The following is a 22,120-nucleotide window of genomic DNA, read 5'->3' on the forward strand; positions in this document are numbered from 1 at the left end:
CTTGAATCAGCTCCTCTGGTTGCTAACAGTTCACGTGGGGCAGAATTAAGTGCACTTTGCTGGGGGCAGAATTATGTGTCTCCTGCAAGTCTCCACTGGGAGAACAACTTCGAAGCTCATGAGGTTTCCCTCAGACTTTGCCCCACGAGCCCTCTCCTTTTGATCTTGTTCCTTCTCTTTTTGCTGTAATAAATCTTAGCTGTGAGTAGGCCTATAGGCTCTGAGTCTGTCAGCTCTCCTAGTGAGTTACCAGGGGGTGGTCCTGGGGACTTTCAATACAAAAATCCTATATTTTATTCCACCTGATGCTATGTAAAAGATCATGTTTACCCACTTAAAATATCACATTTCATCCATTTCTCATACACTGTAATAAACGTGAGTGGATTAATTTTCATTCTATTAAATTTTTTTCTTGTGAAGTACTAGGTTCTCAGCTGCTGCAATTTTTCCTAGGCCAAACAATATCCGCCAGTATATAAGGGGCAATTGTCTGGCACACATTTTAAAAACTGAACTGTATCACATTTCTCTCTCCCCTCTGCACTTAGTTAATATCCTCTTGACAACACTAGCAAGATCCTTGGCAAGTATCTTTCCCACTCCTCATGGGACATACTATATTATCCCTTACTGAGTTCATTATACTGGTACTCAGGTCCAAATTCAACTCTCTAACCATCTGTTAATTTCTCATGTTCTCCGTTTTCTTTCAAAGACTCAACTTTCCATTGGAATGACAGACTGAAAGTAAAACTTCATATCCCAAATCCATTGGTTTATATTCTATCTAGAGTTTATGCCCTAACTAAAGATGCTTCACCGTTTTTTCACCCCATCTAAGGTTTTTCAAATCATGTTCCTTGGGAACATTATCATCAAGCTATTAATAGGTGTTGATGACAAAAAAATTCTGTGGTTTGGGAAGTTAGGTAAACAAAATTAAATAGGCTTATTTATTCCAGAACTTTTCAGAAACTTTGATAGTTTTCATCTGGATTGTAAAGGAACATTTTAGGGTTTGGAAGAGTACGTAGATTTGCATAAGTTACACAGAAGTATAAAATTACTGCCCAGAAACATCTTAAAGAGACCAATATTTTACAGGATGCACTTTGACAAATACTATGCCTGTCCAGAGCAGAGTAAAAGTACTCACACAGCTGATGTCTGAGAAGTCTATGGATACAGATAAAGACTGAAAATATTATGACCAACCAGATAGAGCCACATTGTGAGTACTGAATCTGTTGCCTTTAAAACTGAAACATCTAAAATATTAGGCAGACTATGAATTAAAAATAAGACCAAATAAAAACTGTTAGTGGACTACTTATTACAGCTCTATGGGAAAATGACTTTATAATTTTGTATGATAGGTAAGTATGAAGTTTCTAGAACATTGTGGTTGTAAATTACTTGCCCCATAAATGGAAAAATTAAATTCAGTAAGTTATCAGTAATCACTCAACAGCTCTTCTATCAATATGGAACTGAAATTGCTTGATTTCTAAAATAAAAAGAAGGGAAAATACAAACAGATACTAAGAATAAGACCATTGAGCAAGCACTTTTTAAAGTAATAAGAATACATCACTACTAAATAAATTCAACAAAAAGGTTTGTTAATATTTTATTAGTATTTTCTAATGGACAGAACATAACGCAAACCAAATAAAAATTTTAATCTTCTTTTTAGTTCAATAAAAATAACTGACATTCTGATTGTTGTTTCTTCTTTGTTAAAGAAGGAAAGTATTGATAGAATAGTTAGGCACACAGTTGACATTTACTGTACAATGATATGCACAAGTTATCTTTTAACAACTATAATCCTAAGATGTGCTCTTTATATTTTTCCCTTGTAATACAGGAGCCATGCTCCCATAAGCAAAATTTACTAATAACAAAAGAATTTTACAAGGAGTGACAAAAAAGACTTTTAAAACAAGTCCTTAAATAAAAGGATGCAGCAACAACGGAATGTAAGTTGTTGGGTTAAGAAGACAGTTTAAACTAGATCTCAAAACATTAAAAATTCATTTATTTTACAATTACTCAAATACACATGCATTAAATGAAAATATTGCACAAAATTAAAATTTTAGATTGTGAAATTTATATTGTTCTTAATTTTTTAAAAATTGATACACTTTCTGGTAGCACTTAACTGTTTGATTTTTTTCCAAACACCAGCAGCACAAACTTAAAATGAGCCAACAGAAATACTCAAGAAAGTTTTTAATTAAAAAAAAAAAAATTAAGGCTAACCAAGTGTATCCATTGGTCAATGGCACAATTTTTTCAGCAACTATTCAGAACACCCTAATCAGAGGAAATGCCCAGCTAAGCGCTATATTTAAATCATACAATCAATTTTTAGGTGAATCAACTATTAGTAGTGATGGTTCCTAAATAGTTTGTTACCTGAAAAAATCAGAAAGCCCAAAAAAGGATGATTAATTTTGAAGGTTCTTGCCTAAAGGCACCACTGACTTAAAAACACATTCAAAAAATCAAATATCAGAAGACTTAAAGCCTCTTCAGGTATATATTTATAAATATGCAATAAATGCATTAAATGTAATAACTTTATTAAACATAGTACACTGTACTTGACTTATGAATTAAATATTTTACACACAGCTTGACCAAGTCATTCAGAAAGTATCTCTAATTTTAGCATGACCACAGCTCTCTCTGATGTAAAACATATAGATGTGCATAGAGAAGACGCACAACCATTTACATAGACTACCATTTGACATTTCTGCTTTTGAAATATAAACTCTTGAAACAAAAATTACTTAAAAAACCCATTTACTCATATAGTTTTTGGTATGATTGCAGTTACTTTGCAGGGCTCTGTTATGAAAAGTTGCAATTTTGCAGGACCTTTCTTTCTTTCCCTGGTTGATGGCCAGCATTCCTCACATTATCTGGAAATGCTTTTCATATGTACACACTAGGCTCTTAAATGAATTCTTGTTTACTCTTAAGACTTATTTATGTCAAAAATATACTTGAAATGGGCAAGGGTATATTTGAGAATCATTGTACTTATGGCCATGCTGATGCTTCCCACAGACATGTTTCACAAATCCTCACCTTTAAAGCCTGGGGAATGGGGGGCAGGGGGGACCACAGCAGTGAGACACACTGGGAAGAAAAAGTATTATTTCTTCTGCCAGAGTCAATAAGGATCTTTTCTCATTTGCAAGTTGCAACGAAAGGGATTTCATTTAGTAATTCTTTAGACATGCAATACATGCTGAATATATGCATACTGTTAAGTATGCACAACAGCATTATTAATAAATATGATTATTATTATTATAAAGCTTTAAAGGAAGGCTTTAATCTGTTATTAGGCTTCACTTTGTAAGTAGGATCTCGGTGAAAACAAGACAATAACATCTTGTTTCCATCTTAAAGCTCCCAAATAACTGGGATACCGAAACTTTGTCCCTTTATCTTAAGCACCCAGACGTTCTTCTAATACCAGGATCTTGGCTCAGTGGTCTGATAAGTAGCTTCACTATTTTAAGGTTGTAGTGTTAAATATTTTTAAAACAAAAAATGCTGACATACCCAAACCCTTAGTCAGTGTAAGTATTTAAAACTATGCAGAAATCCTGCATACAAGCTATATGAAGACTTCTAAGATGGACAAACGGAGAATGAGAAAACTATAAGAAATGCAGAGGCCCCAGAATTGGAAAAGGTAATTTGTTGTTGTTGGTATAAAATTATTTCAGGGACTTAAATGTATACACCCAGGGGTTTTGTCAACTTGCTTTATTTAGTAGAATTTTACATTATGCAAAATATAAATAAAAGCATATTTTAAAAAATATTATAGTTCTGTTTTCATTATTTATTTTCATATATATATATACACAGTAATAGAATTAGGAATTTGTCTGTTTACATGTGACTAAAAGCTCATTTAATCCTTTGATTTGCTACTTTTGCAATCACCTAAGGTATGTCTAGATCACACAATTTAAAATGATCACATTGTAACTTTCAATGGTGCTGTTCTTTTTTTAATTTCCATGTTTTTAAAATAACAGAATGTATTTGGCAGTTCTTTCGAGATTATACTCCCTATTGTGTAATCAGTAATCTCTTAAAGAAAACTGTAATAATTTTGAAACTTAACTGAGAGTGCCACTATATGCTTCTTTTTGCACACAGAATACCAAAAGAAAACTTATGATTGAGTACCATAAGAGCAAAACAGAGCCCCAAAGCACGTAAGAATCAATTAAAATTTGTTTTATACCAATAATAACAAATCCAATCAAATTCTGTTTTTGATTGGTTTTATTTTATGTCACAAAACTGTAATTAGGGTATAAGGTTACTTCATACTTTAAGGGCATCCTGTCACTTTCCCCAGACCTGAAGCAGATGTTCCAAAGATCATTCACCTGGCTAATCCACATTATATCAAAATTCTGATAAAGATCTATAAAATTATGCAAAAACAAATCCCTCCAAATCATACATTGCTCAGTCGCCCACGGTTAAACAAATTAGCCAGTTTATCTGTGAACCATTGTTTTGTGCTTTCCTCAGCTCTCACATATACATTCTGGCACTTTGTCATTGCTGGAGAATGCTGATTAGTTTGAAATGGAAGAGACCAATGTCATTCTTGCTTGAGAAGGGGGCAGTATCCTCTCAATGTTGCAAAAATATGCACCAAATCATTTAAGACACAGAAATCTCTCTTGGTAGTGGCTGGATTATGGACGAGGATGAGAAGAACCACAGTCTTATGGATGTATTAATAATCTATTTTGAGACACTAAAAGACTGGTGCGACATGACAGTATATGAGTTAAGCCCCAGAAGATCTGTCCATATTATTAGTCCTGGACAAAATGAACACCAGCTTCAGAGATTGGAGTGTCACCTCTTCTGTAAAGAAGGCGCTTGAGTAGTTTGAAGTTTCTGTTTATATTTCTGTATCTGCTTTGATCGTGAATGCAGTTTGTTGAAGAGTTCACGAAATTTATACTGTGGAAATAAGGTTTCCAAAAAGCCTTCCAAGAAGACATAAACCATTCTCCTATTTAACTGGTTGTGCTGAAACATTTCAAAAACACGAAGAATACCTTTCCGTGTTGTTTCAGCCCCAATAATGTGCTTCAGTTCATCTAAATGAAGAGGGGACAAAAAAACATAATTCATTACTCATATAAAGGAAACACAAGGCCTAAACTATCCTCTAAGTTTAAAGTATGTGAAGTACACAGCAGGGTAATAAATAGGAGATCTTCAGTTCATGTGTTTCAGCTATGTATTCTGAGATTAAAATTTACACATGTCTTCATGCATCCATCCACTTGTGTAAGAATAGATATTGGGGATGATAAAACCCACAAAAAAGAAGCAGGGTCTAGACTCTGAAACCCCAAATTAGAGTTCCAATCCTGTCCCTAAATACCTATATGATATTTACCCATCCTGAGTTTGTTTCCTTATCTGTAAAATGGGGATTTATAATAACAACCAAATCCTTGTAACTAAGAATTTGGAGAGCTTTAATGAAACAATGTGAAAAGTGATCTGCAAAGGCTAAAACACTATACAAATGGTCTTACTGTGTCTAACGCATAGTGAGAAATACTGTACGGGAATGGTGTATGAAAGCTGATTAACGATCTCAAAAAGCTTGCAAAAGTAACAGTGCCATTCAAGTACCCCAAGTATAAAGATGTTTACAGAGGGGAGAATTCCACATGGTATCTACTCAAGAAAGGTTCCCTTCAAGGAAGTGATGAATGAAGGAGACTTTGCTACCGGAGCAGGAGTGTGACAGGCACAAACAGATGATGGATTAGCTTTGGGGGAGAGAATAACAACGAGCAAATGAGAACTAAGTGGGAAAAACAAGGCAGGTTCAAAAAATGGGGGCACTACAGTTCGGCTAAATTTTAAGATGCTTTTAAAAGTGGAGAGAAGAATGGGAACAAGTGCTAGGGCTATCAGAGTGAGCCAAGTGTGGAGTTTACTCCCAGGCAACATGAAGTTATTACAGATAGTTGAACAGGGGAACATGTATGACTACCCTTAATTATTTATAATCAGGGCCTCAACAGCAGTAAATACTATTTAACTGCTTTCCAAAAAAACCATGCAACTTCCAAAAGGTATGTTTCTACCTAGGAGTACAGGGTAATTTAAAGCAAACGGCTTATGAATTTACTAATAAAAACAGGAAAGGGATTATGTGTATATAAACTCATACCTTTATATTTAGCCTCACTTCCTTCAAGTCTTTACCCAAGTGTCCTCTTCTCACACAGCTGCCCCCACCCAGCACTTCCCTCTTCCTGCACTACTGGTCTCATCAGCACTTACCACGAGCTAACATACTGGCCTTTATTTATTTGTCTGCCTTCTGTCTGTGGCTCCCTAATAGAGTATAACCTCCAAGAAGGCAAAGATTACTGCAAAGAAAGTGTCTGGCACATGAAACACTCACTGAACAAATGCATTAGTTTCTTTCAGCTATATAAATCAGTCTACAGCACAATCTGGTTTATGCTAACAGTATATTAAATAATATCTAATAAATGTCATTTATTGTTCTAAAATGTTATTTCTGTCATTTCCTTTTTTTCTCCAAACACAATAGGATAGTCTGTAGGACAGAATTAATAGCCATGCGGCAAATTTCCAACTTAACTGACAGAAAAGAGATTTTTAAATCTATGATGAAAATGAACTATATAGTTCTAAGTTAAAGAAAAACAAAGTTATAGAAAAAGAAATAGATATTACATGATGTTAATGAACTTCATAAATACTCCTTTTCCATTCTATATTCATAATCAAATTGTAGAGAAGAGATATCTAAGTATTTTCAAAGATATTCATAACTAAAGAAGGGACCAAACAACCACCCAGCGACACAAAATTGCTTTTCATATTATAGAGGCCCTCTTATTGAGAGAAGTCAAAAGGGGGACAAAGTGAGTCTAAGATAGCAGTGTTCTAAAGAAGTAATTCAAATTAGACCAAAAGAATGCCAATAAGTATATTTTCCTCGGAATCATGTTTTAATTGAGATTAATAATGTTTCTACATAAAGGGATTCTTTCAAAGAATATGTTCTCTGAAGTAAAACAGATATACTTCCTGAAAACCTCACACTTCATGTTCTTTTATTCATCTGTCACATATTCTGTCATCAACTTTATTCTCAAAATGGCTGAAGGCAGCAAATGACGTGGTTAAAAGCACCACTTTTTTCTCATGATCAAAAGCAGTGGCTTTCAAGTCTGCTCAGCATGGAGCAGAAGCCCAACAGTCACTTCCTAGCTTGAAACCTGGAGTGGCTTACTTAACCTCTTTGAGCTTCTATTTGCTCACATATAAAGCTGCAATGTTTAACAGTGCCTAGCTTCTTAATTCTGTTATGAGAGTTAGTGAAGAATATATGAGAAATGCACAGCAACAGTGCCTGATTCATGGTAAGCCATTAAATGGCAGTTACTAAAATCAATAGGCAGCTAACCCAGCATGCTCGGTGCCAAAAATTCAGAAGAACTACAAATTAATAAGATTTTTACCAAATCTGTTCACTCACCTGGCATAATTGAAAGTAGTTTAGTTTTTCCTGCAACTCTTGTTCTCATTCGAATAGCTTTATCTCTGCATGGAACAGTCTCTGCTAAAATGCCATTTGGCCAAAAGGCATCTCTATTTAAGAAAATGAAATACATTTTGTAAAAATTTTCATTTTCTAATGACATAAATCAGTAAAATTATCCCAATTTTCTACAGAAAACGCAAATGTAAGTAGAAAGTGGAAACACTTCTGAAATTTTATAGAGGTATGACATTCAAACAAATAGTAACTAAGAGCAGCGTTCAATTTTAGGTGTAAAAGGATATACATAAGAGAAGTAACAGATGAATTCTGCCCTGGAATAACTTATAAACACTAACAAATGAAAAAGACAGCAAAATGGAATATATAGGGGACTACATCACAGCCATTTAAACTCAAAGTAGGCCTCTGATCTCAATGAGATTGAACATCTAATCCAACTACAACCCCATAATGTCTTGAATTTGGATACCTTATAGTTAATCTCCCTCAGTTCCCTTATAAGTAAGCCAATACAAAACAAATCCTGCATCCACACCTTACAGTTAGACTGATTACAACATTCCTTTCACATATATATATATATACCCTATTCTCCACTCGCTCAGCGTGCTTGATTCCGATTCTCCAATTCACAGGCCAAAGGCAAGAACGGAACACACTAAGTTTCCATCTGGGAATTTGGTCTGAGGGAGAGAGACTCCCCAGAGTAGTTGTTCTTAACTTTGACTGAACATTAGAAACACCTGTGAGCTTTAAAAAATCTTCACGTTCAGGACTTCTACTGATTCAGACTCTAGAAATGGGATCCAAGTATCAGTACTTTTTAAAGCTTTCCAAGTGATTCCAACATGAGAATCACTGCTCCACAGTGAACCAAACATCATTCACCGGCCCTGAAACAGAATGTACATGCCAGGACAGGTGCTCTAACTTTTGGAACAGTACGGTATAGTGGGTAGAAACTCAGCTTCAGATTAAACTGCTGTTCCCCGCTTTCCAGCATGTGAGCTTTTGGACAAGCCACTCAACTTCTCTAATCCTCACTTTTCACGTAACAAAATGGAGACCAATCCCTATCTCATAAAATAGGGTAAAATCAGGAAGTATGCATAAAGTAGATGGCACAGCACCAAGCAAGTAATGTTCAATATTGATAGCTCCTTTCTTGCTTCTGTTACTTTAGAGTACATGATGCCATGAATATTTATGCCTTGCTTATCTTTCACTTTTAGAAAAGAGGTTTATTTCTTGACTATGCGGTGCTCTCCTTGAAGGGGTGGCATTTTATCTCAGTCCCTGGTGACTGGCAAAATACTAGGCACAGAGGAGGGGTTCAGAATATTTTTGTAGGATGAACATATGAACTGGAGTATCACTGCTTTTAATTTGTATTCTTTTCAGAGGTTCAAATAGTTAATAATTTGTCCATAGCCAGAGACATACATATTTTTTAAAATTTTCATTTAAAATCAAGGATTTCAATTACGTTAAAGCCACATTACTGTGATAAAATATAACCAACATCTTAAAGATTATTCTTATACTTTTCTATTCTGGTTTTAAAGAAACAAAGATCAAAAGGTCCACGGAAAAAATGTTTATAATTCTTACAAGTCGTCTTGCTCATCAGTGATGATTAAAACCAACTTTATGGTCAGGAAGAAAAGGAAAGCAGTGAATGTTAATTAGTGATAACAATGCTAAACTCTATACTACCTGAAAGAAGTGACTGTGTCTTAAGATATACCTGAAACGTTTCACTAAGTCAGCTACTTGCTCAGGTGAGGTCATCCAATCAACATGGTCAACTATTTTTCTGAAAGTAAAGAAATTTAAATTAGTAGGGTCAAAATTTTAAAAGGTGTATAAAATAAGCATTCTTTTCATGAAGTAACTTAATCGGTATGTAAATTATCTGTGAAAGCAACAGACTGTTTTAATGACCTTAAAAGGCCCAGAGAAGAAAATTCTCCTATAAAGGTTGAACAATCTACTTCCAGAAGTACACGTTTAAGAGCTAAGTAAGAACAGCTCTAAGGAATGAAAAAAAAAATTGGTACCTATTAATAGTATCACCATATGTGGCTCTAATAAGCTGCTGAAGTAGGTTTTTGATATTCCTTCGCAACCACTGATTTCTCTCTTTTAAGTCGAATACTTCATCCATAAGAAGCAGCATTACCCTAAGTGGAATATTGTCATCCACCTGAAAAAATATGGGAAGAAATGAAAATACATTTATTTGAGTTACTTATCTACTATGAATGGCTACTTCTGCTGCTTTTACAAAATGATTGATACTCAATTTCAGAGATCAGAGAGTAAGTTATACTACAGTCTTTATAACCTAACATTTCATTCTAATTTTAAAAACATATGTTTTTAACAGTCATTTTGCAAGAATACAGAATTTTACAACCCTACAATTCCAAACTGGTAGTGAAAAAAACTTCTCAAAGTCAATCTATGATGTCTTAGGAAAAAATAATTTGGCTCTTTTACTTTTAGTAGAGTCTGTACTGCTTTGATAAGGGAAATGCTGGCCCCCTTCGCCGATTTTCTGGAGCATCTTTTTGATAAAGAACAAAATAGTCTCAACGTTCCTCCTTATTTAATAGAACAAAACACAATCTACACTAAATAACATGTTTTGCTTAGTGCGCTGTATGTACTTAGGTAATTTCAGGAAAAAGAAGCTAAAATAAAATCCAGTATATAGCTAAGTTATTACAAAAGGCATATTTCACTATACTTCTAAATTTTTTTTTTTTAATTTTTGAAGATTTTATTTATTTATTTGACAGAGAGAGACACAGTGAGAGAGGCAACACAAGCAGGGGGAGTGGGTGAGGGAGAAGCAGGCTTCCTGCAGGGCAGAGAACCCGATGCGGGGCTTGATCCCAGCACCCTGGGATCATGACCTGAGCTGAAGGCAGATGCTTAACGAGTGAGCCACCCAGGCGCCCCTAAAATTTTCTTTTAAATTTTAGCAAGTAAAAATTTGTATGGGAATATTCAATTCAATTCAATTAAAAAAATAAAAGTTAAAAAAAATAAAGACAACTAGAAAGCTTTGATGTGAAAAAATATACACAAAGCAAAACAGATTTAGAACTACAAACTGCATATAATTGCCAGTACTTTTATAATTCTTTCATCACTAAGATACTCTTTCCAATCATTTCCTCATCCATGTTGTAATTTAAATCTTGAGAAAATAGCATGAGTTATTTTCACTGTCATACTGTAAACATTTTCTTAGTGCACCTTCCCTTCCACATATTGAAAACTCACAGCTAAACCAAACAAGGAATGGCTGGGGTTGGTGAGGGGTCTGGGGGGTTGGGGGACAGAGATGGATTTCACTCCAGAGGCAAATAAATACTTCTCTATTTTCTGATTGAGTATATACTCATTTGTTTGGTAAGACATGGTAATTCTAATAAATACTTAAATTGTAAAAACTTTTAAAAGAAGGTATGATGTTATAGATGTTATACCAGCATAACTCACAATAAAATACTCCTTAAAAAGCAAATAAAATATTATCTTTGTTTAATACAGTTTATTATAAGAAATTCAATGAAAAACTGAAGGGAGATAATTATGACTTTAAAATAAATCTGCCTAATAGAATACAAAGCCCAGACCCAAACATATACAATAATCTAATTTGTGACAAGGGAGAAACAGTACACTTGGGAAAAGAGAACCTTCTCAGTAAATGGTGCTTGGGTCAACTGCCCTCACTCCATACACAAAAATCAATCCTAGATGAATGGGAAATCCAAATTTTGGCATGATAAAACAAAAAAGATTTTAAAGGAAATCACAGGTGATCCTTGTGACCTTGTAGTACGCACAGATTATATATACACTTTGCACAAAAGCACACCAACTAGAAGATATTCACAATACACAAATACTTCTATCTGACAAAGAACCACTATTCAGATTATAGAAAGCACTCCTGTTAATCAAAAAAGACAAAGACAGCCAAGCCAACAGAAAAATAGAGGAAAGAGCTAGAGACACAAGACACCCAAATGGCCAACAAACATATGCAAAGAGGTTCAACTTTTCCACAGTCATCAGAGAAATGGAAATCCACATGAGATACAACCAGAATGGCTAAAATTTAAAAGACATAACATATTGACTGTTGGCAGGCTATGGAGCATTGAAATCCTCATGCATTGCTGGCAGCAGTGTAAGCAGCATGAACACGCTGGAAAACTATTTGACAGTATCTCTTAAAACCAAACTTATGAATACCTTCTAACCAAGGAATTCCATTCCTCAGTACAGACCCAACAGAAATGCATACTTAATTTTTTAATCAAAAGACAGGTACCAGAATGTTCACAGGAGTACTATTCAAATTACAACAAATAAATTATACTATGTTTACAAAATGGAGTACTGTAAGTCCACAAGAATGAAGAAACTACAATCACACAAAACAACATGGAAGAATATCACAATGTTGAGCAAAAAAAAAAAAAAAAAAAAGCCAGACTTAAAGGAGTACATACCTTACAGTTTCATTTATATAAAGTATAAAAGCAGGGTAGAAGTCAGGATAGTGATTATCCTTGGTGGGGGAGAGGATAGTGACAGGAAGAGAGCATTAGGGGCTTTCTGGGGTATTGATGTAACATTCTGTTTCTTGCTTAGAGTGCTGATTATATGGACACATTCAGTTTGTAAGAATTCATCAAACTTAACACATATAATATATACACATAGGTATATAGTAATAGGTATACATATTATACTTCATTAATCAGTTAAAAAGATTTACCAAGTATGATTTCAATTACAGTTGAATACTACCAAAAATAAAATTAACTCACAGTATCGTCAAGTTGAGCTGAGACCCGACAATGTTCAGGATCTGAGTCAGTCTTCGGAATTAAAGGAGGCACCTAACATTTAAAAATATATAAAAACAGAACAAAATAAACACACTAAAGCAGAGAGTGAAAGAATACAATACAATAATAAATCAAAATGAGTATAAAGCATAATAGTAGCATTTAATTTGATTTTTGGAACGATATATAAACAAAGTTTGTATAGTATTAAAAAGTATTAACACTCTACAATTAGAAACCCAATGTTAAAGTGTGATTACTTCATTACCAAAAGATTTTTTTCTTTAAAAAAAATGGACTTTTGAGTTGGAGGGGGAGATTACTTAGTTAAACCCCTGTACTTTTTAGAACTTAAAGCTAAGAAAAGTTAAATGATTTAAAAACCAAAAGTTAGTAGCACAGCCAGAGAACAGAATTCCAATCTTCTTTATTTTACCATAAGGAGCTTGACAGTAAGTTAACAGACTTAAGAAACTAATTAACCTGTTTTAGATAATATAAGTTATGAGGAAAATGGAGAGAACGGTGTTAGTTGATAATCATTTGTCAGCACAGCAGGGACCATCAAGATCACCTATTATAACCCCTTCATGTTGCTGGTAAGGAAAAAGGAACGGGGAAAAGCTCAGTGACTTCTGTACAAAGTCATGAGTAGTTATTGGCAGAAGTGGCACTTGCAAAAATCCTCATTTTCAGTGTTAAGTGTACATCCCCCCATGATTAGAAACAAAGATAAAGCATCAGAGAAAGTATGAGAATAAGTAGAAAAGTATGGATTTACACACACATTATTTTAGGAGCTGTCTCTTAAAGAAATTGTGTATTTATATTCTATATATATATATATATATATATATATATATATATATATATATTTACTCTTCAAATATGATCTAACAAATAGAAAACTCTAACAGTAACAAGTTTTCTTTTATATTCTTGATTATAACATTAAACAAGTGGGTGAAAATTATAAAAAGTATAACTCAGAAAGTAACAAACAACTTGGTCTGCTACCTGTATTTGCAAATGTAATGAAAATGTTTCTCTATGAAACTCTTCTATACCACTCACTTGTATATCCAAGTAAAGGATGGCCCCAGACGCTGATGATTGTGAGAGTTTTCCTCCCTTTGATCTCCTAGCCTAGCCACTTGGTCAGGTGAAGCAGGAGAAATTAGGCTTTATGTTTCCTGATGAATACTAGTATAGCAAATTTGCACCACAGCACTTGCTATTGTTTTAAAATTTAATAGCATTATAAAATAAAAATGGAATAGAATATAACAGTACAAAGGATGTTTGTTATCTTTACTGGCTTTCAAAATCCTACCACAGCAAATCCTGAGGAGTGACTGGGTTTCACAGTATCCATTTCTGATAAGAATTCATTCTCTTTAGTTTTTTTATTCTTTATAAGACTATGTGTCTAGGGAGCTCTGGACTTCTCAAAAGAAATGAGGTAAATCTAAGCAGAAGCTCAATAAATCTTAGTTGATTTAAAAAATAGTTTGCTGTAGGTATTACTGAAAACATCTTCTTACCTTGAAAAATGATTGCTTTATGTCTTGACCTAATCTTTCTGACATTTTGCCCATGTTGTCTGACATTTTAGTCATTCCCTCTGCCAAGCTATCAGGAAGGGATTTAACTGCATTTGAAACATTCCTCATAGAATTTCGAAGTGGATTTACAAAAGTGTCCATCTAAGGGGAAAAGATATTATACCATGACTTCATTGTATCAGACTTGTTATTTAACTGAGAAGCCTGGGAAAATACAGAGTGCAACACACATGAAAAATGCAGTAATTTTCTAGTCTATAACATCTCATTGCATTTTAAAAGTACAGAACTACTGTCTTCAAAATGTATTGTCTTAAAAATGTATTTTCACACACAAATATATGATTAAAAAACTGGGGTGATAAGGCAATTGCTAGAAAATATAAGCTTTAGCTTATACAAAAAATATAATATATTGCTAGCAATTATAAGTTTTGGCTGCCTTATTAAAGAAAGCTAAAATAAATAAAATAAAACATTTTCCAAAACAGAAATTGGTGCAAATGGAATTAGCCACAACACACTTCTGCTACAATTCAAGGCAATAATAACATAGGTATTTTGAGGAGACGATGAAAAATAAACAAGCAGATAAAATAAGTGGAAAGCTCAAGTAACTAACAAGTAACTAAGATTTATTTTTTAAAATAAGTTTTTGGTTACATTACATGCTCAGAATCTATAGAGGGACTATGGAATCCTTTAGTAAGACAGAAAAGAAAAACCATAAAAGATAATATGATCAGAAATATAAAAAGGAATAATCTCCAGGGGGATAGGAAGCATTAAAATTGACATCTGACTGCACAAATGTCAGATAATTTCAATTAAGAAAGGAAGAAACATCTAGAAACCAAAATAGTCTGCATATGGAACTCTGAGAATTTTAACAGACAGAAACAAAGAAAAAAAGAAAAAAGGGACACAAAATCAAAGTCATAAAAAATCTACAAGAATATTTTCCAGAAAGTGTGAATCTCATAAGAACTAATGCAGAAACAAATTATGTTCCCTACCAAAAAAACAAAAACAAAAACAAAAACAAAACAAAAAACCAAACTAAAAGAAACTGAACTCCACTACTTCAGGAACATAGCACAATGTTAAGAGATGGTATCAAGATAAAACTCCTTCACTCTAATATGTTTTCATGGTTTCCATTAAGAAAAACTAGAAAAGGTTAAATAAGTGCTATAATAAACGACAATAAGTGAATTTCAAGATAGCCGTAAAATAATTGGGAGTTTTATTACTCTTTGGATTAAGCTTAGTCAGTAGTGCTCTAGATACGCTTGATGGAATATGCAACATTTAGGAGGGGCATTGTCACAATAGAACAATTCAGAGGAGAACCAAAGGACAAAAACAAGTACGAAGAAGGGTCTAAAAAACACTACCACTGGTACAGAGATACAGAGATAAAAAGATGAAGCTAACTCTGTGCGTGTGCACTTGTGGGTAAAATTATGTATGTGTGTGTATATGTAGCCTCACACTAGACATGGGGCTAAACTACCACTGATACTCTTAAAATAAGAGAGCCTAAATCTGTATCATGAATTAGTTAATAATTATAAATAGTTGCCTGTGCCCTAACCTAGACCTACAAAATCCATTTTTTTTCCTTTTTCCTCTTTGTTTTTTGTTTTTCAATTTCTGAGGGTAAAGCCCAGGCATCTGTATTGGGGACGGGGAATGGGTGAACTAGAGGGATGGAAAAACCTCCACAGGTGATTTTGATGCCTAATCCTGAAAAAAGCAGAATTTCAGAAGCGTAAAAACAGAGTCCATCACTGTATGACAAGATTTCCACAAACAGGATTTCCACAAACCTACCATCTAATTCCAACTTGTTATTAAAACACGTGCTTAAAACAAAAAAAACAAACTTGTAAATTACCAAGCAGAAGAATGAATTATGGATCACCAGCATAAGTATACACCTGGCCTGACTTACCAAAGATGTTTTCCCTGCATTATCACTTCAATTATGTGTATTAGTAACAACACAAAGTAATTTTAACTTCAATTTAGGTCCCTAACTATAGCTTAAAAAATGCCTTCACACCAAGATATCAAACTGAATAGAAAGAAACAGTGTGAATAAAGGAAGACTGTTTGTTAGTTACTCTTCCTAGGAATTGCCCACATATTTTGAAAGGCTAGACAAATTGTGTGACCAGGTTAATATGTTATAAAGTATTATTTCTCAAGCTCTGATAGCCACTGAGAAAACGTTTGCAGATGATTTCTCTAATACCTACTTAATTTTCAGTGAAATATAATTAAGAAAAAATATTAAATTATAATTTAGCCAAAAAGGAAATGTGAAAACCCCTAATTCTCTAATTCTTGATGTGCATAAAAATTATTGTGCCAATCTAAAAGAGGTCAAGATGACCTTGGTAACAGCCAATATGATTTATAAAAAATGTATGTTACTATGGACTTCCAGAAAGATTCAGAACGATCTTTAGATTCCAGTGGTAATATTTTTAAAAAGCAATACACAGCTGTTCAGATATATAGAGCATATATATGCTCTACACACATAGCACTATGGTCGACAAAAAGAAATTGTGTACATTTGAGGTAACATTTCTTTTATCTCAAAAAAGCTGTTATTGATTTATTAGTTCTTCTTAAAATTGATAAAATCTTGAGAGAAAATAAGGTAAATATCAAAAAGATGGAACACTAGAAGGCATCTCTCCTGACAATAAAACCACTTAGAGTTGAAATTTAAACTCAATCACTTCAATCATGAAATACAAAGACAATACCACCACACTGTTCCTCCCCCCCCCAATATGAGGCACATAATACGGAACTTGTTATTAAAACACTCCACTAAAAAATGTTAACATCCACTTGGATGTTAAAACCCAACACCCTAGAGTAATCATACACAGTTCTTATGTTTAATTCTTACTTATTCTGTACCAGTTAATTCTTACTTATTTTGTACCAATTCCTTAATCTTTTTTTTTTTTTTTTAAGTCTTTTCAGAGAGTGCGAGGAGGAGTGGCAGGGAAGTCACTTTTTGTTTGTTTTTAATTTTCATTTTGAAATAATTTTAGACTTTTGAGAAATTATAAAACTACAGAGTTCCTACACACCATCCACCCAGCCCTCCCAGCCGCTGTTATTGCTCTGGCTCTGGCTACCGCCACTACTACAAAGAGGCAACATTTATTCTGAAGTTAATGAAGTGCCAGGTGCTGTCATACATGGAATATCACATTTGACTTGTACAATGCTGTAAAATGAGGATCAGTATCTTCATTTCTTGGGAAAACTAAAGGACCAAAAGGTGAAGTAACTAACATGTTGCAGTTCACAGCTAGTAAATGGCAGAGCAGGGATTTAAACCAAAGACTAATTCCAAAGTCTGTGTTCTCACTCACTAAACTATCTTGCCCGATTTGACCACTTTGTCATTTATTGTCTTAACCTACCATCTAATTCCAAGTTTAGGATCCATATCCCCAAAGAAATTTTAAATAATAAAGATTTCACCCAAGGGGCATAAATACTTTCAGGAACATAACCTATTTAACATTTTTCTTATCCTCACTCAAAGTAAAAGACCTTTCCTGTCAGTAAGAAATGGCTCCTTCTCAAGTTATTGAAAAGCTTGGGATCTATCTTAGGCAAATGTTCCTCACTGCATTATTTCAAAGTCTTTTTTCTTTCTTTTAAGCTCCTGCTAGATTTTAATCTACACGTAAAAATAGTTTATATTTATCAGGTATGCCTATCAATAGCAGGCTTAATAAACCATAGAAGATAAACATGCCAAAAAGCATTTAATAAAACTTTCCGGTTTTAAAACTTACAAATATAAATTTATTTTCTTTTATTTAAAAATGTATGAAGGAGCACCTCGGTGGCTCAGTCAGTTAAGAGGCTGCCTTCAGCTCAAGTCATGATCTCGGGGTCCTGGGATCGAGTACCACGTCAGGCTCCCTGCTCAGTGGGGAGCCTGCTTCTCCATCTCCCTCTGTGCTCTCCCTCTGTGCTTTCTCACTCTCTCTCAAGTAAATAATTAAAATCTTTTTTAAAAATGCATGAAAACAGACCTATAAAGAAAACCAATGCAATGGTCTGCTTACCTTGCGAGCAAAATCCCCTTTCCCTTTACTGTAGGCTTTGTTCTCAAGGAAATCATACACATAGTGAGCCAAAGCTGGGGATGCTTTCATCATTTCAGGAGTTAATAGTAACTAATGGGGGAAAAAAAGATATCTTACATAGATATGGTATTGGAAATTAACTCCTATCTATAACTTTATCTGCTAGAAAATTAAGCATGTACAGAATTTTAATTTTGTATTTAAAAAACCAATTACACAGTTTATAAATAAAGTCATCAATAATTCTATGACCATTAACAGTTTGGTATATATTCTTCCCATCTGCTTTTTTGACTTTCGGTGCATCTACTGTGACAGTTGTCAAATGTATTTACTATAGCAGTCCCCTTTCTCCACGGGGGATATATTCCAACCCCGCCAGTGGAGTCCTGAAACCAAAGATAGTACCGAACCCTACATACACCGTTTCTTCCTATACATACATACATTCCTGTGATAAAGCTTTATTTATAAATTAGTACAGTAAGAGATTAATAATAATAAAATAGAACAATTATAACAATATGCTGTAATAAAAGTATATGCAATATACTGTGAATGTGGTCTCTCTCAAAATATCTTACTATTCTGTACTCACCCTTCTTGTGATGATAAGAGATGATAAAATGCCTACATAATTAGATGAGGTGAGGTGAATGACATATGTATTGTGACACAGCATTAGGCTACTACTGACCTTCTGACAATTCATCAGAAGGACAATCTGCTTCTGGACCCTGGCCGTGGCTGACTGTGGGTAAGTAAAACCACAGAAAGCAAAAACCACAGATAAGGGGAGGAGACTACTATAGTCCATTTTCAGGTCTTAAAGCTTATACTACAAAGATCCACATTAGTAAACTGTTATGTTAATCACATCCTAATTCTAAAGTTAACATTAATAGAAAGTACATAAAATAATCTGAACATATTGCTTTCACAACTGTTAATGATACAACCTAACATTCTACCTTAATTACTTCAATGGAAGATATTTTGACATATCTTGAGTTCATCAGCTACAATGTATTTGGTACAGCCATATTTAAAAGATACATTTATGGCACCAGATTTGGGAAAAAGTCTTTTAAATCTTATACGTAACTGATACAGATTTTTATACAATTAAAGCTAACATATTAAAAAAAAGTGTTTGGGGTGCCTGGTAGCACAGTTGGTTAAGCATCTGTCTGACTCGATTTCAGCTCACGTGATGGATCTCAGGGTTGTGAGACCAAGCCCCGAGTTGGGCTCTGTGCTCAGCACGGAGTCTGCTTGCAATTCCCTCTGCCCCTGCCTCTGCCCCTCCCCCAACTTGTGCTCCCTTGCTCTCAAAATAAAATCTTTAAAAAATGTTTTAAATTAAAAAACCAAAGTGTTTGACAAGAGTCATACAAATCATATCACACATCCAGCTTTAAGTCAGAAGACAAAGGTAAATAATAAGAGATTTATATGTTTTGCTATCTTTCCAGGAAATAATAATGCCATGGAATTACAATTATGGTTATAAACAAACCAAATCAAACTTACAAATGTTTTTATAAATGCTTAAGAGAGAGAGAAACCTTCCAAACAAAATATCCAGTACAGCATTAGCTAAGTTTCACTATATACTAGGGAAGGGTCAGCAAACTTTTCTGCAAAGGTCCCGATAATAATTACTTTTGGTTTTGTAGTCCACTGTGTCTTTGCTGAAACTACTCAACTCTGCTGTAGCAAAATGTAAAAGCTGTACTAGGCAATAATAAACTGAATGGATGGCTGTGTTCCAATAAAACTCAATAAAACATATGATGAACTAGATTTGGTCTGCAGTCTGCAATTTGCTGACCCCTGTTCTAGAGGGTGGAGTAGGGGGTCTAAATAATGGAACATTACATACCTGGGCTAAAGCCAGGTCTATTTGATGAAAAACCTTTACAAATCATTCATTAGTATAAAAAAAACTATAAAGTGATATTATTAATATATCTGGCATCTGGGTACCCAGGTCTAAAAGTTTTTTTCTGGGATAAATAGCTTCGTGAGACAAGTTTTGTTATTCCACAATAGAAAATCTACATACCTAGGATACTACATGTAAGAAATAGTCCCTCACATCTATTCCTCTTTTGAATTATCCTGTAATTTTAGAAGTCTCAGACTCACTGTGGACCATAGGAGGCATTTTTCAGTAATGAAAATATGCTAGCTTTGACGAACAACTACCTACTGAATTGGAAACATTTATCTGTTTAGTGTACCATAAAACACCTAGACTTTACAGTGATGTGTGAGACATGTGTGCCTGTATGTGTGTATTCATCTAAACCTGAAGCAACAAAATCCCTAGCAGTGTCCAGAAAACAGAGAATATTGAAAAATTACTGAACAGATGTGACATACTACTGAAAAGTGGTTACTATTCCACTATTATGTTAAAACATTCTTTAATAAAGAAATCTACATCTGTAGGCTATATTAAAATGAAAATCTATGGGCAATAATAAACATGGACTTACCTGCAAATATGCATTTAAATCCTTTTTTCTTTTTTCTAAAAAATCTCTATCCATATTATTAAAAGTCTTTTTACCAGGAAGCTTCAATATGTTTGATAGATTTTCAAACTAGAAGATAAAATACATTGTTTTTTTTACAAAAAATGAAAAGCATTTTCCAAGGAATAATTCTTCTATATATCAAAAGCATCTTTAACAGATTATTTTGTAATATATTCTATTAAGCAAAAATCAGAAAGTATGTCCAAACACAGTTTTAATGCTACTTATTTATAAAGGAGTATTTTCAATCAAGAATGACAAACATGGATAACTGATAAAGAGGAATGATGTCCACATGGGGTTTCATTTTAACACTCTAATTTTGTTCAAAATTATCAATCATAAAAGGTTTTAAAATATTTTCCTTAACACTTTGACTTATGAATAAAGTATTAGCAAATACATTTTTAAAGATCAAAGACCCATGAGTTCCTGGCTTAAGAAATCTACTAAAAAAATCTTTTTTAGTATTGATGACTGTCAATCAGTTAATCATTGTAATAGCTAGTTATTAAAAATAGAAAAGGCAGGGCGCCTGGGTGGCTTAGTTGTTAAGCATCTGCCTTCAGCTCAGGTCATGATCCCAGGGTCCTGGGATCGAGCCCCGGGGCTCCCTATTCCACAGGGGGCCTGCTTCTCCCTCTCCCACTCCCCCTGGTTCCCTCTCTTGCTGTGTCTCTCTCTGTCAAATAAATAAAATCTTTAAAAAAAAATAGAAAAGGCAAATTTCAAAATATTGATTACAGTTTTATTACAACTCTGCATATAAACAACTGTAGTACAACACGGACACTTCTTCCCCACCAAACACATGAAAAATAAACTCAGAGATTATTAAGAAAAAAACCTAAAAGTCTTTAGTATGTATCGTACCTTTGCAAGGCCACAAACACCAAGTGTACATGCTCTAGGTCTAGCATTTACAGACTTAACATTTGGGTGCACCTTCAAAGGTCCACATATACAGTAATGTGCTGTGCCTTGCTAAAGCACAGATTTTAACTACACCAGCTACTAACACAGCATGGGAGGAAAGTCATTTAGCTGGTGACTATGGCTGGCCAAAAGCCTAGTAACTGAAACTTCAAGCAGCCTTCCTGTTTTTCCCATGTGATACATGTCCTAAACTGAAACAAACTTTCTAAAACCATCCTTTGTTTAAAAACAACAGTAATGGTTCTGTAAAGAAAACTCATTCCTGGTGCAGAGATTAAAGAGGAAATGAAAAGGTTTAGGTTAATTTTCATCTCCAAACTGGAAGATTCTAAAAAATTATTAAATGGAATGGCAAATCTGATGGTTGCCTGGAACTAAAATGCAAATAAGTTCATTGTATGTTATACATGAAAGGTAAAGGCAGTTC

At 34.0% G+C, this 22,120-nt stretch overlaps 1 protein-coding gene across 5 annotated transcripts in view; it reads right to left on the reverse strand.

The window, feature by feature from the left end:
- Positions 1-1,620: 1,620 nt before the first annotated feature.
- Positions 1,621-22,120, reverse strand: part of SNX13 (sorting nexin 13) — a 133,164-nt gene continuing 112,664 nt past the window's right edge. For 4 of the 5 annotated variants that reach the window (XM_027573209.1, XM_027573208.1, XM_027573211.1 and 1 more), the window contains 8 exons: positions 20,716-20,823; positions 18,191-18,301; positions 14,055-14,216; positions 12,490-12,561; positions 9,694-9,839; positions 9,381-9,449; positions 7,607-7,719; positions 1,621-5,168 (listed from right to left, as the gene is read on the reverse strand). In XM_027573209.1, the coding sequence (XP_027429010.1) occupies positions 4,921-5,168; positions 7,607-7,719; positions 9,381-9,449; positions 9,694-9,839; positions 12,490-12,561; positions 14,055-14,216; positions 18,191-18,301; positions 20,716-20,823 (1,029 nt within the window). In that variant the 3' untranslated portion in view covers positions 1,621-4,920. The remainder of the gene's footprint in view (positions 5,169-7,606; positions 7,720-9,380; positions 9,450-9,693; positions 9,840-12,489; positions 12,562-14,054; positions 14,217-18,190; positions 18,302-20,715; positions 20,824-22,120) is intronic. The other variant, XM_027573210.1, reaches the window with a different exon arrangement.

The sequence above is a fragment of the Zalophus californianus genome, chromosome 12 (genome assembly GCF_009762305.2).
Source record: "Zalophus californianus isolate mZalCal1 chromosome 12, mZalCal1.pri.v2, whole genome shotgun sequence".
Lineage (NCBI taxonomy): Eukaryota > Metazoa > Chordata > Mammalia > Carnivora > Otariidae > Zalophus > Zalophus californianus.